The sequence below is a fragment of the Moschus berezovskii genome, chromosome 23, assembly GCF_049115385.1.
Source record: "Moschus berezovskii isolate FMDL1 chromosome 23, NW_MosBer_1.0, whole genome shotgun sequence".
Classification (NCBI taxonomy): domain Eukaryota; kingdom Metazoa; phylum Chordata; class Mammalia; order Artiodactyla; family Moschidae; genus Moschus; species Moschus berezovskii.
Window position 1 is genome coordinate 50,523,121 of NC_142482.1, and position 16,901 is coordinate 50,540,021.

A 16,901-nucleotide genomic window follows, 5' to 3' on the forward strand; every position below is an offset into this window, starting at 1 on the left:
GGGTGTGTCTAAAGGATGCAGTAGCTGTATTCATTGGTTTTGCTGGACTTTGGGGATTGTAGAGATGCTTGTAAAGAAAGTCTGGGCCAGGCTATGCTATCAGCAAAGCTCCCCAACGTCTGTGCATAGCTTGGACCCACAACCAGGATCTTCTCAGTCTAGACCAGCTCTCTGATGAACCTTTAATTCTGTATGCCAGTCTCGTGACTGCAGAAATCCCAGTGGTTATCCATCTAAGAAGGATGCTGCCTTGCTGTTCCCTGAGCTGCTTTTTCCTTAGACCGACTCCAGAGTGTGACACTGCCTGTCTCGTCCCAGAACTCCCCTTGCTGCCACTAGAGAAAAGCACACCCATTCTTTTATCAGTTTTTTTTTTTTTTTTTTGCTGCTTATTGGAAGGAAAGTTATGACCAACCTTGATAGTATATTAAAAAGCAGAGACATTACTTTGCCAACCAAGGTCCGTCTAGTCAAGGCAATGGTTTTTCCCGTGGTCATGTATGGATGTGAGAGTTGGACTGTGAAGAAGGCTGATCACCAAAGAATCGATGCTTTTGAACTGTGGTGTTGGAGAAGACTCTTGAGAGTCCCTTATACTGCAAGGAGATCCAACCAGTCCATTCTAAGGGAGATCAATCCTGGGTGTTCATTGGAGGGACTGATGCTAAAGCTGAAACTGCAATACTTTGGCCACCTCATGTGACGAGCTGACTCACTGGAAAAGACTCTGATGCTGGGAAAGGTTGGGGGCAGGAGGAGAAGGGGACGACGGAGAATGAGATGGCTGGATGGCATCACCGACTCTGTGGACATGAGTTTGAGTTTACTCTGGGAGTTGGTGATGGACAGGGAGGCCTGGCGTGCTGTGATTCATGGGGTCGCGGAGAGTCGGACACGACTGAGCAACTGAACTGAACTGAACTGATTTCAATTAAACAAAGATAAGAATAAACAACAGCAAAATCCAACAAAGCCTTATGCAGTAAAGAGTCCAGATTCTTTTCAATAAGCCCATCCAGTTAAAATCCCTGGTCTACAGTCTCCGACACCTTTTTAGATGGAAAACCACTGGGACTTCCGCCAGCCAAATGCCTGAGGCTGGGGTTCCCATAAGTACCCCTTACACCCTTTGAGAACTTCTAAGGGCCCTGGGAACAGCCCCCACCTCATCCCCTCATAGCAAACCCACCTAAAGAGCCAATTGTGGCAGGACAACAGGTTCCTTTGTGGCCTTGAGTGGGCAGTGTGCACGTTTGAAATGTTGCCACTTGTACATGTCAGGGCTGGAATCGGAACCCCGGCTGCATGACCCCAGAGAGAATGCCTTCACTGTCTGCTCTGTACTGACTTTCATTCTTCATCATGTTGATCATCTGTGTCTTTCCTTCACATACTCCCCTTCTCTGGACGTAGGTCAATGCCAACAATATTTTGCGTCACTTATCGACATTCTCCAAGCGGACAAAATACCATTGCTACTGTTCCATGAGCATCTTCTGTCTTCTCAGGCCCGTTGCATTTTTCCCCAGGTTAATTCTATTCTCTGTGTAGATTTTAGGAGTGGGAATAGAACTCAGCTTAACAGAGCCTAGAAGAAGAACCTAGAAGGGTTTTAGAAACCTGGAAACCCAAACAGTTCTCACTTCCCTAAATGTCCTGCACAACGGCTTCTTTTGCAGTTGTGGGCCTCCCTGTGGTCATGAAGAATAGTCTCTCCACAGCCCTCAGGTTGACTACAGGGAGGTGCCAGCTTCCACTTACAATGCTGGGGTGAGATTGACACAGATATGAACTCCTTTTATCCTCATAATAACCCTGTGTAGTAGGGACTTTTTCCATCATCAATTACCATCATCCAAATTTTTTCTCTATGAATGCATCTAATCTTTATAAGTAAACACTGGGTTTTATGGGCATCCCTGGTGGCACTGTGGTAAAGAATCCACCTGCAATGCAGGAGATGTGGAGACATGGGTTGGGAAGATCCCCTGGAGAAGGAAATGGCAACCCATTCCAGTAACCTTGCCCAGAAAATGCCATGGACAGAAGAGCTTGGCAGGCTATAGTCCACGGGATCACAAAGAGTTGGACAAAACCAAGAGACTAAACAACCACAACATCATCCAAATAAGGAAATTGAGGCCCAGAATAGTTAATACAAATTTTCTTGCTCAGAAAAGGAAGTTTCAGGATTCAAACCAGACAGTTTGATTCCAAGAGTCATACTCTCAGTCACAACTCTCTAATCCCAAGCCTAGATTTCCAGGGGGGAAGAAACTGATAGATTCAGCTTGTGGCAGGAATGGCCCTTGGGGTTCACTGAATTTTGCCAGGAATGTGGGGTTATATAGTACAAACATGGTAGCTAGGTCCAGAAGTCAAGGGGTGATGGAGGGAGAGGGAACAGCTGTTCTCAGAAAAAGTGAACATTATATGCCAGGCATTTACTCAAAAAGGTGTTTAGTACATCTTGTGGGAGAGGAGTTCATAGTTCTTACTTACTCATGAACCAGTTGAAAATTTGTTGTGGGGAGTTCAAAATTTGTTCCAGGCTACATGTGTGACAAGAGTCAAATAAGGTCTGTCTCATTCCTAAGCCTTATCTTTCTTTCTTTTTTTTGTTTTTTGCCGCACGGAGTGACATGTGGGATCAAACCTATGCCCCCTGCTTTGGGACTGAGGAGTCTTAAGCACTGGACCACCAGGGAAGTCCCCTCACTTTGTTACAATATAGTTTGAGAGAAGGATGCCCACTACAGTTCAGAGAATGCAATATGTGGCAAACCGCATTTTCCAAAAAGGACGACAACAAATGTCTCCCACATCACATGATCTTGAAAGGTTACCTCTGACATTTCCCCCACTGAGATAAGGGGACTGTAGTTCTCTCCTGGGATTGGGGAGGGTTTGCGAGACTACAGGAGTGGCACTACAGAACTTCTAAGGTAAGGTTATAAAAGCTGGAAGAGCTTACACTGCGACTCTTAAAATGCTCACACTTAGAACCTAGCCACCATGCTGTAAAGAAGAGCAAGTCGCCCATGCAGAAAGACCATACGGAGAAAGCTTCAAAGTACCTAGAGAAAGAGGAATGCTTGTCCTGCTCTAGCTGCTCCAACTCCCACGTTCCAGCCCCAGCTACCACCTGACCGCCATCTCTGCAATCTCATGATTGAACCAGATGAGCCCTTCTCAAATGGTTTTAAGCTGCTAATCTGCCGGGAGGATGTGTTATATAACCATAGTAACTAGAACAGCATATTCCTTATAAAAAAAATAATTTGTTTTTATTTATTTATTTGGCTGTGCCAGGTTTTGGTTGTGGCATGTGGGATCTTCTATCTTCATTACAACATGCGGGATCTTTAGTCGTGGCCTGCAAACTCTTAGTTTTGGCATGTGGGCTCTAGTTCCCTGATCTAGGATGGAACCTGGGCCTTCTGCGTTGGGAGCATGGAGTCTTAGCTGTAGGACCACCAGGGAAGTCCCTAGCACAGCATATTCTGAAGAACAGAGGTCTTCAGAAGAGCATGAGAGCCATTTTCAAGTGTCTGAAGGGCTGTTGGTATAGAAGAGGAGTTTAATTTGCAGTGGGGGAAGCTCCAGAGGCAGCGCTGAAATCAACGGTTATAATTTACAAGGAGGCAAATTTGATTCTTCATGATGGTTTAATTGCTCAGTTGAGTCTGACTCGTGCAACCCCATGCACTGTAGCCTGCCAGGCTCCTCTGTCCATGGGATTCTCCAGGCAAGAATACTGGAGTGGATTGCCATTTCCTTCTCCAGGGGATCTTCCTGACCCAGAAATCGAACCCTGGTCTCCTGCATTGCAGGCAGATTTTTTACCCACTGAGCTAGGAGAGAAGCCCTTCTCTATCAGTAGAATGTTAGAGTCACTCATGAGAGAGCACTCTGCCAGCAAACAAACTCAAGCAGAGGGATGACCATTTGGGAGGAGGGTTGTAGAAGGGTTGTAAGAACATGCTAAGTCATGTCCAACTCTTTTGTGACCCCATGGACTACAGAGCACTAGGTTCCTCTGTCCAAGAATACTGGATTGGCTTGCCATTTCCTTCTCCAGGGGATCTTCCCAACCGAGGGATTGAACCTGCATTGCAGGTGGACTCCTTGTGGATGGAGCCACCAGGAAAGCCCAAACTCACATGAGTTAGGGTTAAAACTGTTTTGAAGAAGAAACATTTGGTAAACTCTTCTCAGAGGAGGTAAGGGACTTTCAAGTTGGAGAGGGTTGGGAAAGGTGGAAAAACAGAAGGACTACTCGGCAAAAACAAACAAACAAAACCCCAACCAATCAACCAACCAAAAAGACAAGAGGAAACTATTTAAGCAGCAATAGCAAATTAACCATGCCCCTCTCACCTTAAGACCTCTTATCTATTTATGGCGTGTTATGGGCCAGCATGGGCTTCCCTGGTGGCTCAGAGGATAAAGAATCTGCCTGCAATGCAAGAGACCCAAGTTCAATTGCTGGGTTGGCAAGATCCCCTGGAGGAGGGCATGGCAACCCACTCCAATAATCTTGTCTGGAGAATCCCCTGGATAGTGAAGCCTGGTGGGCGGGCTACAGTGCATGGGTACACAAAGAGACATGACTGAGCGACACACACACACACACTCTCACACGTGCGGCAGCATCCTCCCAGACCCTCAGTTCTCAGATCCCAGTGCTGCCGAGTTATTTCACTCTTATCTCCACAGTTAAGTCCTGCTTCCTGCATCTTTACCACCGCTGGCTTTGCTCTAGCCATCACCACCTCTTATCTTGAGGATAGTCTTAGAGTCCGTCCCCGGCTCCAAACCCAAAGTCTCCACTCAGTTTCCCCTTGCCTTTAGAATAAAGATGAAATTTCTTAGGTATTCCAGGCTTTCATGATATGACAGAGGATAGGCGGGTGGGGTGGGGAGAGAGTCAAGCCCCTACTTGGCACCTGTTGGAGACAGAACTGAACCTCTCGGGGCATCTGCCAACAGTCTGACGTCACACCTGACTCGGTGCTATTTTTCCCGCCACAGAGTCTGCAGTACTGGATGCAAGACTTTATTCACGTTTTTGTGTGTCCTCCACAGTACTTTGCACACAGTTGGCCCCCAAGACAACTTCGAATAACCTTATGAGAGATTGAATTTCTACATTTAAGCGAGCTGGAAAGATTTCCCCTGATCTGAACTCGGGATTATAGACTCTGTGTACGCTTCAGCAGGCCCGGCACCTAGCAGTGCACGCCCAAGAAGCACTTGTTGAACCGCACGGACTGAATCAGATGCCCCCCTACTCCCGCCCTGGCAGTGAGGTCGGGCTTGGCTAGCGCGACCAAAATCCATGGCTCTCAAATTCTTATGTAACAGTTAATGACCCTCCCAGCCCTCACTGGACGTCTCTCCCGCCGGAGAAGCGCAAGGGCCGGGAAGGAAGCGAGAGCAATCTGTGCAAACACGCTCATTTGGTGGCGGAGGCACGGATCGCCTTCCAGCCGCGGTTCACTATCGGGAAACGCCGCTGCGCGCTGGGCGCGGGGCGGTGCGGGGCGGGCGGAGGGGGCGGCCGGCCGCTGGAGGCGCGTTTCACGCGGTGGGTAGGGCCTGCCCACCCGGCACGCCCAGGGGCTCCCGGGGGCTGCGGTGACAGCGGCCCCAGAAGGTGACTCGAGCTCAAGGCGGTGCCCGTGGGGTCCCCGCCGGCGCGGGGGGCGCGGGGGGAAAGCGAGCGCCCCGCTCCGGATCGCAGCGGCGCCCCCCGGCCCGCGCGCCGCCCGCCGTCCCCGCTCCCGCCCGAGCCGCCGGCCGGCCGGGCCTCGGGGCGCCGCGAGGCGGGGAAGATGGCGGCGCGGCCCGGCCCGGGGCGGCCGCGAGGGGCGGCGGCGCTGCGCGCTCGGCTGGGCCGGCGCGGCTAGAGCGGCGCTGGGCCCGCGCGGCGCGGCCTCCTCCCCGCCCGCCGCCGCCGCCGCCGCGCGCCCCGCCCCGCGCGCCCGCCCCTCCCCGGGCCCGGCCGTGCCCCGCGTCGCGCTCCCCCGGGATGGCCCGCGCGCCTCGGCGCTGCCTCGCGGAGCTCACGGCGGAGCGGCGGCGGCCGCGCTCGGGGCGCGCGCGTGCAGGGGCCGCCTGGGGGCCGCGCGGGCGCCGCCACCATGTCGGATACCAAGGTAAAAGTTGCCGTCCGGGTCCGGCCCCTGAACCGACGAGGTGAGCAGGCTTTCCGCTCCTTGGCGCTTGGCGATCGGGGCTGAGGGCGGGGGTGGGGGGCAACTTTGGGGAACTGCGGGGCCGCGGGGCTGGGGGCGGCGAGCCGGGGCCCGGGCCGCTCCCGGGAGGAGGCGGCGCCCGCCGCGGCCGCGGGGACCCGGCGCGCCGGCTCCGGGCTCGGGCCGCCTCCCCGGGGAGAGCCCCCGCGGGCGCGCAGAGGCGGGCTGCGGGCGCGGGTGCTCGGCTCTGCGACGCTGTTCCTCCCCTTTTGCTTTCAGAACTGGAACTCAACACCAAGTGCGTGGTGGAGATGGAAGGGAATCAAACGGTCCTGCACCCTCCTCCTTCTAACACCAAACAGGGAGAAAGGTAAAAGCGGGTGCCGAGGGCGGGCGGCCGCAGCCCCGCCGCCTCCTGCAAGTTTGAGCCAGGAAAATGGGAGTGCTCTTTCCTATTGTTAGGAGGACGGCTTCAAGTTTGTCGCACGCTCCCGTCTGAAGCTGTTGCAAGTCCAAGTTCCTCTCTCTCCTCCCTCTGCCCCCTCCCCCTGTCCCCTCCCATCTAGAGGCAGGACACCCCGGGCCTGTGTCCCCGGCCCCGGCGACACCCCGAGAGGGCCGGCTGGGACCCTCGAGATGATGGTCCCATGGCCACATTTTACAGATGAGAAAACTGAGGCCTGAGGCGAGGAAGTGACTACCCAAGGCCGGCACCGTGGAACCCGGTGCCCCTGGTTCTTTCCACCCCTGCACTGTTGGCTCTATTTGGCAGACTTGTTAAGGAACTTTGTGTAAAATAGGGAGTGGGAAGGAACACCACCCTCTCGCCTCCCGCAGTAAAGCAAAACAGTTTTGTACGATGCAGGCTCAGGCCTGGACCATTTAAGATCTATTATTTTGTTGGTGCTAGGTTGAGATAATGCCTGAATGTAATGCGCGAATTTTGATTTTCAGGAAAACAAAAGTAGTGCCCGAAGCTGTGGAGACACTGGGGGGATGTTTAAGAGGGACTGCATTTACTAGTTGGCAACATATTTGCATTTGAAAAGTGGTAACTGTTGGATCCTTATTAATTCTGCTCTATCCACGCAACAGTATGGAAAAATGCCCTAAAATAATTTGAATATTTGGCATTTTTCTGGTAAGCCCCTGAGAAGAAAACGGTTGGAATTCATTCAGTATAGCAGTGCAGTAGCTTGGAAAAATAGGAAAGAGAAACCAGGGAGATTTGAAAAATTAACTCCTCCGGAGTGAGTTTTTGTTTCTAAAATTCACCTGTTACCTGTTGATTGATGTGATACAATTTAGTGACTTTTTTGCTCTTTGGAGATTTTTTTTCACTGAACAGCAGCTCTGAAGTAGGGTTTGTTACTTTATTGCTAAAGGAAGCAACTGCCTTCATTCTATAATCATTCAGTGTTCAGGCATAGTTTACTAAATTTGGAGGAAGAAATTATCAGGAGGTAAGTTTGAGAATTTTTTGCTTTTTGTGCTGAGGCTAGAAATTCTTATCCAGTGTGCAAACATTCTGCTTCCTACAGCAGATTGTTATGGTGATAGTAAATAGCTAAGTTACATTTAAAATGTGTTAAATGCTTTTTAACAGTAATGGTTGTATCCTTGGATAATATTTTTAGATACATTTAAAATATTTATAGTATTTTAGAACCATTTATAGCAATATAGTTGTATATTTCATGTTAATAGCAAGTAAACTCATTGAGTAAATTAAGACATTTACAGATTACATTGGCTGCCTAGATCACCAGTACATTTCCCCCATCCCCCCATCCCCAAACTGAATATTTTCTCATGTTTCAGAAATAAATTCTACTGGGTCAGATTCTTCAAAGCAATCTAGGAAACAGGTAGAATTGTCAACTCCTATGTTTCTGTGGCTTCTATTTTCCTTGCTGGTTTGGTACCTGCTTCTTGCCAGCTTAACCATAAGGATTGTTACTATTAGCTACTATTTAATGTTATGAAGCTTTGTCCATTGTGAACAGACGGATTTAATTTTGTGGAATGTGGATAGACTTTACAACTGCAGACACTTGGCTGGAAAGGCTAAATAATCAGTTGATCATTTTTAGGGCCACCATCGTCATTACTAATCAGGATCTTTTAAGTAATGATTTGAAGGGTGATTTGGGGATTTCTCCATATGCTTGCTTCTTGGAATAGCCTGTTATCCGGAGCTACAAGAATAGTGCTGAAACATGTTCTGACCTCCTGACAGAATTCTTTGAGTGGTGGATGGACTCTTTCTGCGGGTTTTGCCTAGGTACCTGTCATTCAGTTTATAGACAAACCGGGGGGATTCAACCCAGCAGTACTGCTTGCATGTTAGGATTACTGTCTTTGCAAGGATGGAGACATCAAATGCATTTTGATTTTCATTATGCAGCTTGGTTTCATCTTTCTCCAGTGGGTTTTCCCTTAAAGCAACAGTGCATTTAAAAATAGGAACAGTTTCTCCCTTGGGTTCTAGATTGATTAATTGCAACAATGCTTCATGTTATGTTTGCAATTAATTTCTTTCATTTGTTTTGGAATTGAGCTCAGAGCAAGGTGAGACTAGTATTTTTCTTACCTAGAAGTCCAAGGCTTGAAGTGTAAGAAGTTTTAAAATGAATCTTGGTAAACCTTATCATTGAAATAGCTGTTTTTCCAAATATTGTAGGAAATTACTAATGTATTAATGGTGATTGGAATTTTAAGTTACTGGGTCCAAGTTTGCAGTCCTGCTAGTAAAAACAAGCAAGAGTACATTGGTTTCCAGGAAAAGAAACAGAGGCTTAGCTTTCATAATTTCCCCCTTTATGGAATCAAAGCCAAGGCTACATGTTAAGGTCTAAAAGATCACAGTGCTTCTGAGGTTAAAGATGTTTGTTTTGGTCCTAAAATTCTAAGATTATAATGTACCGCAGAAGTCTAGATTAATAGTTGATAGTTAATAAACCATGCTGAAACATTAAGAGTTATATGAATGGGTTTCTTAACATACCATTGCATTACAATGCAGGAGACATGTATGAAGTTCATTGTGAAGTTCAGATCATGCAGGTACCATGCTCAGCACGGGGGATCCAAAGACCACTGTGGACCCAGAGCCTATGCCAGAGGCTCACACCTTTGAGCGATATGAAAAGAGAGAAGTAAAAATAGTTAAAATATAGTGCAGTAGATTATTTAGATTATACTTTTGCCATAATATATACCATATCACTTGAAAACTGCCTATTTCCTCTTCTGTCTCTCCTTTCGGTTGTGAGCTCTGGGAAGGCAGGAACCTTGTCCTTCTGACTGTTGTCTTCCATACCTCCAAACAGCACCTGGCGCATAGCAGACCCTCAGCAAATGTCTGCATGGTGATGGTTTGCACTGTGTGGGAACGCTGAGGAGGGGCTGTGGACGTGACCCAGGGTCTTGGCATCCTGTAAAGACAGGTGGCATTTGTGCTGGTCATGGGGGGTGCTAAGAGTGCAGGGTCACTTTTTCAAGATCGGTAGAAAGTCCTTTGTCAAAAGAAACTGAAAGCATACCTGCCACAGATTACTTCTGGCTGATTGTGTGTGCGTGCGTGCAGAATGTGAAGCAGGGTGCAGAGGCCGGGCGATTCAGGAAGGAGGACAGAATGAGAACCCCTCACTCGCCAAGATACACAGTAGTTTAAAAATCAAAGTATAACCAGGTGTCCATTGCAAAGCCTTCCTCTCATTCCTGCTGTCATCCTTACATTTAGTATCCTCTCACCTCTCCCGAAACAAAAAAAGTGACCTCAGTTAGTGATTTCCCATGCATATTTTCAAATTCACACACAAATATATATATATATATATTTTTTTTTTTTTTCCCCCACAAATATCTTTTCTATCCTTTAATAACAGTATGTTGACTCCTTAAAAAAAATCCAGTATGGGTGGTAGTTGTGGTTTTAAAAATACACATGTTCATGAGTGCTCAGCCGTGTCCAACTCTTTGCGACCCCATGAACCATAGCCCACCAGGCTTCTCTGTCCCCCGTTTTCCTGGCAAGAAATACTGGAGTGGGTTGCCATACCCTCCTCCAGGGGATCTTCCCAACCCAGGGATCTAATGCATCTCCTGCATTGCAGGTGGATTCTTTACCGCTGAGCCACTGTGGAAGCCATTAAAAAAATATATATACCCATATATATATCAATCTGATCTTTGTAGCTTTTAGGAAGTTTATCATCAGAATGTAATGGAACTTGCTTTGTACAGAATTTTTTGTTCTTGATTGTTTTAAACCATTTTAAAGTAAGTAAATTGTAGGGTAAGCAACTGAAGCAATGTGCATATATAACCTAGCTAAGTTAAAAGAAAAATTGGATAAACTTAGGCTGTTAGTAAAAGAGCATCAAAGGTTTAACTTCTTGCCCAGTTTTCCCATACTCTAAGGTGGGCAGTGTAGCTTACAAGGTACACAAAGGTCGGGCAGTGGAAGAAGGCTACAGCTTGGTTGATTCGACTGCATCTATATTTTCCAGTTTATGAATTATGTGTTGCAAGTTTTTGATTGTTTATTCCCCCAGACTGGTTTCCCCTGCTATTACAGTGGTTTCTAGGATGGTTTCTTCTCCTGAAGTAAAACTGTAGAGTGAAAATTGAAAAATTAGTTGAAATCATATCAAATGAAAAAGATCCATCACCAAAGAAGCAGTAATATTCTACATTATCTAGGTGACTTTGAGTTTTATGGTGTTTTCTGTGTTGTTACTTTTCTCTCTGGCTCCATATTACAAAGTTGATTGCAAGAAAGCAGAGTATTTAGATTTCACTAATATAAGAGTGAGCATTCTTCATGCATGATATCAGTGGTATTTTGAAGAATGTTATACTGGAATATTTTCATTAGATGTCCACGTTTTCCATTTTTGTTTTAAAATAGATTGTCATCTCTCACTTTAAAAGACAAGCCTAAAAGTAATTATAATGTACTTAAGATTAGTGACTTAAAATTATTTTGTTCACAGTTTAAAATGTATTTTACATTATGCACTGCTGTGTGCACCTGTATAAAGGTTCATGAAAAAATTTACTATGTGTAATATCTCTGTTATTTTTCTACCCCTTTCTGTTCTCATTCACTTTAGAACCGTTGATTGTGACTTACCAAATTAGCTTCAAAACCTGCTAAAGGGTCACAAGTTTATAATTTGAAAAATACAAGTTTAGTGGGTAAGAAGTTGGGTTCTGCATACATACATATGTATAAATATTTTAAATCAGTGTAAATACTTTGAAGTGTGGAGTAGTTTTATAATTTATGAAGGCTGTGCCTGATGTAGCTGTCATCCTGGGGTTCCCGCCACATCATTCTGAGAATTCCTTTTACAGACTCTTTTCTGTGCGGAATCTCTTGGTTTTCTGTTTCTCTTTTCTTTCTTTCTTTGCTGCTTCAATTTTGTAGAGCATATCCTTTGGGTGCTCCCCCAGAAAGAATTTTGGGAGGTGAAGTTTTTCGTTTCAAAAATGAAAATGTCTTCATTCTACCCACTTACCTCGTTAATAGTTTGGATGGGTAACAAATTCTATTTTAAAGATGTCGGTTGCTTTAATGTCTTCTTGCTTCCATTGTTTCTGTTGAGAAGTCTGAAGCTATTTGGATTTCCAGTCTTTAAGACATGACCTAGATTTTCCCTTTCTGGAATCCTATAGAATATTCTTTCTTCTCCTTTTTTGTGAAATCACAGTGGTGGGCCTTTTGGACCTGGAAACTTGTATCCTTCAGTTCTGAAAAAATTGATTGAATTAATTCATTAGCAAATGCTCTTTTTATTTATTCTTTTCTGGAGCACTTATTTAGACATGGGATTTCCTGAACTGGTCATCTGATTATTTTATTTTTCCTTTCTGCTTTTCATCTATTGCTTTTGTTCTGCCTTCTGGGAGATTTCATCCACTTTATCTTCCAAACTTTATGTTTAATTTTTTCCCCTGATATCATATTTTTAATTTCCAATAACTCTTTTAGGCTTAAAAAAAATGGCCTCCTGTGCTTACTTTCTAGTTGTGGCATTTTCTGTCTTTCTGAGGACACTAATGATACTTTTCTCTGTATAGTAGGCCTTTTCTTTCTTCTGCTTTTAAAGTGCATAGCTTTGTTAGTGTTGGTGTCTGTCTTTTACGTTAAAGGCTTTTCTCAAATATATAGATTTTGGGCTTTCTCTAGGACAAGGACTATATATGATTTATCTTTGTATCCTCAGGGCCTAGATTCAAAAGTGCCAGTGGACAGAAAGCACTTTTGTAAATTCTTTGTTGTTTTTTAAAAAATTATTATTAAATGTTCTGTCAAATCCCTTTTCAACTTTCAACAATAGAAATAAAATTGTTTTTTTCTTAACAGCACATATAAATGCTATAATTAAAGGTAGTAGTTGCCTTATGCAACTCTTAGTTACTAACATTCATGAAGATAATTAGTTGTAATCAGTACAAAAGTTGAAAAAAATTAGAAAATCCTAATTTTGTATTACTATTGCAAAAATGTTAGTTGAATTCTTTTCTTTTCTTTTGTTTTTTTGGTTATTTTTAAGTTTAAAATATATATGCTTGTTGGGCTGGGGAGATTTTTCAAAATGATACCAGACTAGCCAGTTTATCATTCTACCACTTGGATTCTTCTGGCAAAATCTAGTCAGACTCAAGTGGATAACTTGAATTGTTTCCAGTTTTCAATAAAATTGAAACATATGCTATGCACTCATATTTTAAAAACATTTATAAGAAAACATCTTCCGCAAATAGTAGGCTTTCTGAAGACATCAAGGTTTTTCAGTTATTCAGCCACAGTTACCCTTTCTCAGATCTTCCCTGGAACTAGAACAGAGAAGGTGTTTGTGCATTTAGAATTTAAAGGACTTTGGAGAACATTACTGGCAGAGGAAACAGAATGGCAAAGAAACCAACAAGATATATAGAAACACTCAAAGAGAATTTTGTACCTTAACAACAAAAAATGCAGTTTACTAACAGCAGAACTATCAGTAAAGGAAGTATACTAAAATTCACATGAAAACAATCAAGAGTTGATTTATATGGAATTCAAGAACTATCTTTTCAAGATCACTCTACAAAATATTATATCTCTGGAAACTTAGCTTTGCAAATATAAGAAGACAATATCAGAAATTCTTCCTTGGAAATTAGTTTATTTGGTGTTTTACCATCCAACAATGATATGGAAACTAAATAAGCATAGAAAAATGTCAAGTTTTATCTCTAAAATTTTATTGTAAAAATGAGTAATTTGTTTATTTGATTGTAAGATTTAAGGTTAAAAAAAGAAAGTTTTTTTTTTTTTCTTATAGACCCTCATAGACCCTCAGAATTGGGAGGATAAACAGTCCAAGCCTCATCATTTGCTTGAATGCAGTCTCGATTTTATGTTTTACCAGCTGAGCCACCAGGGAAGCCCCCCAATTTTATGTTTTGCGCTGGGGTGTAATTGCTTTACAGTGTTGTGTTAGTTTGTGGTTGATTTCATTTTACTATGAGATGAACAGTTTGGTGAGTCATTAATAAAGTACTAGAACTATTTTACCAAATTGTTCTTGAAATGAACTTTTCACATCAAAGCACAATTTTATCTTTTTAAAAGATTGCTTCCTTAGATAGTCTAAAATGTTTTATACGAAGCAGGGTAGAAATTTTAAAAGCGGGGGCAGGGGGAAAGTGTCATTATTCAGCCAAACCCCTAACAAATCCATTATTCTTATTCTTCTCCTTCCTTCATTTTGTCCTTGTCCATAAATACAAATATTTGCAGTTAAAATTTTGTGTTTTGCTTTTGTCCCATTTATATTTTGTCATGCAACATGGTTTTCATAATTAAGAGTTTTAATAGTTGAGTACTGTAGTCTGTCGAGTTTCATAACCTTAAAACCATATTTCTATATTTCTGAAAGTTGCTCCTCTTAACAATTATAAATAACTGAGAACATAAAAGTAACTGGAACTTTTAAAGACTCCTTTGCCAATTGCAAGGCATTTTTTCCCAACTGAACTTACTCAACACAAAAATGCATCTCTGAAATTGTATGACAACATGAACCCTTCCCTTACATTACTGTGGAGTTAAAAGTTGATAGCTTTCATATGTAGGTTTGAGCTAGGCCATGGAAAAAATGATTTTGTGTGGACAGTAACAGCCCAGGGGTTTTCACACTTGGGAGTGTATTAGGCTCATTTGGAGAGCCTCACTCCGAAAAGTTCTGAGCCATAGCTCGGCCTGAGATCTTGCACTTGTAACAAGTCCCCAGGGGATGCTGATGCGCTTAGCTCAGGACCAAGCTTTGAGAATCACTGCTCCAAACCAGGACTGGTCCATTAGAATTTTCTGTGATGGTGGGAACAGTCTACACATCTGCTGTCCACTGTGGTAATCACTAGCTGTGTATTAATGACTGAGCACTTGAAATTAGTGCATCCAAAGAACTGACTTTTACATTTTATTTGATTTTCATTAAATTTATTTAGAATTTTATTTATTTATTTATGGCTGCACTGGGTCTTCATTACACTGGCTTTCTCTAGTTGCTGCAAGCAGGGGCCAGTCTCCAGTTGCAGTGCCTGGGTTTCTCGTTGCGGTGGCCCCACTTTTTGCAGAGCATGGTCTCTAGGGCTTGTGGGCTTCGGTAGTTGCAGCTCATGAGCTCAGTACTTGTGGCTCCCAGGCTCTAGAGTGTGGGCTCAGTAATTGTGGCACAGGGGCCCAGTTGCTCTAGGGCACATGGGATCTTCCTGGATCAGTGCTCAAATCCGTCTCCTGTGTTGGCAGGTGGATTCTTCTCTACTGAGCCATCAGGGAAGCCCAATAGTTTAAACTGCAGGTGGCTACTGTGTTGGACAGTACAGGCCTGGACATGGTGCTAAACCTTGGTTGCACATTAGAATCATCTGGCATGCTTTAAAAATTGATGCTAGACTCCTACCCCTAGCATTTCTGGCTTCATCGGGCTGAAGTGCCCCTTTGGCATTGGGATTTTTAAACACTTGCCAGGTGTCCCAGTTACTATTATTGTTTACAAATCAGCCCCAGAGTTAGTGATCCCAAAACATTATTTTTTAATGCCCCTGAATTCTGTGGGTCAGGAAATCGGACAAAGTAGACATGACTTGTCTCTGCTCCACGCTGTAGGGGTCTCACCCTGAAGACTAGAAATCTGCGGGTGTAGTCATCAGAGGGCTTGAGCTGGTGAAATATCCGAGGTGGTTAACTCACATGGTTGGCAGTTGAGTCTCATGTGTAGCCAAGGTTGATAAACGCTGATCTAGTTTAATAAATTAGGTTTTAAAGCCCGGTTTCACAAGTTTTTCTTTGGTTTATTTCCCTATTTTGATTGTGATCATGTATGTACATTCTCAGAACCATTAATGTTCTCAAAACTAAAATCTGAAAGCCTCAGACAGTAAGCCTTGTTTTACCTTATTTACCTTACTAAGTTAAGTGTTTTCTCTCTTAAGGCAACGTATGGAAATTTACTAGAGTCTTCCTGTGCCAAGGGTATGTATGATTGTCAAAGTGAAGCCTCACAAAGTTAAGTTCTGTCCCATTTTTTAAAAAAAGCCTCCTATTCTCAAGCCAGGTGTATTTCATCAAAATGCCTCTTTTTATCTGTTTTTACTGGGAATTGTGGCAGAGAGGGAAGGAATTAGCTCAGTTATCTAGATGCAGGGTTCTTGCTTATCCTTCAATCAACCGCTTCACCTGCCTGCTTGGGAGGCACAGGTTTTTCATCTTTCTAAGAGCCTCTTGATGAAAGTGGAAGAGGAGAGTGAAAAAGTTGGCTTAAAGCTCAACATTCAGAAAACTAAGATCATGGCATCCAGTCCCATCACTTCATGGCAAATAGATGGGGAAACAGTGGAAATAGTCGCTGACTATTTTTTTGGGCTCCAAAATCACTGCAGATGGTGATTGAAGACATGAAATTGAAAGACGCTTACTCCTTGGAAGAAGAGTTATGACTAACCTAAACAGCATATTACAAAACAGAGACATTACTTTGCCAACAAAGGTCTGTCTAGTCAAGGCTATGGTTTTTCCAGTAGTCATGTATGGATGTGAGAGTTGGACTATAAAGAAAGCTGATCGCCGAAGAATTGATGCTTTTGAACTGTGGTGCTGGAAAAGACTCTTGAGAGTCCCTTGGACTGCAAGGAGATCCAACCAGTCTATCCTAAAGGAGATCAGTCATGAGTATTCATTGGCAGGACTGATGTTGAAGCTGAAACTCCAATACTTTGGCCACTTGATGCGAAAAGCTGACTCATTTGACTCATTTCCTGATGCTGGGAAAGATTGAGGGCAGGAGGAGAAGGGGACGACAGAGGATGAGATGGTTGGATGGCATCACCGACTCAATGGACACTAGTTTGGGTGAACTCCGGGAGTTGGTGATGGACCGGGAGGCCTGGTGTGCTGCGGTTCATGGGATCGCAGAGTCGGACATGACTGAGCAACTGAACTGAACTGAACAGTCTGTAGACCACAGTTCCCTGCTTCAGGCCCTGGAACTGTATGGCATTCCTAGCCTTGGCTCCTGTATCACTGCAGGATCCCAGGCACCCCTTCTATGTGGAGAGTCAGGATGGTGTGAGAGCTGGATGGGAAGTCTACTGCCTAGTCCTGCCGCTTACATGGCCTGTATCCATTGAGCTAGTAATTAA

General features: G+C 44.2%; 1 protein-coding gene across 11 annotated transcripts in view; it reads left to right on the forward strand.

The window, feature by feature from the left end:
* The first annotated feature begins 6,015 nt into the window (after positions 1-6,015).
* Positions 6,016-16,901, forward strand: part of KIF13A (kinesin family member 13A) — a 197,666-nt gene continuing 186,780 nt past the window's right edge. For all 11 annotated transcript variants that reach the window (XM_055406723.2, XM_055406726.2, XM_055406727.2 and 8 more), the window contains exons 1-2: positions 6,016-6,201; positions 6,480-6,570. In XM_055406723.2, the coding sequence (XP_055262698.2) occupies positions 6,147-6,201; positions 6,480-6,570 (146 nt within the window). In that variant the 5' untranslated portion in view covers positions 6,016-6,146. The remainder of the gene's footprint in view (positions 6,202-6,479; positions 6,571-16,901) is intronic.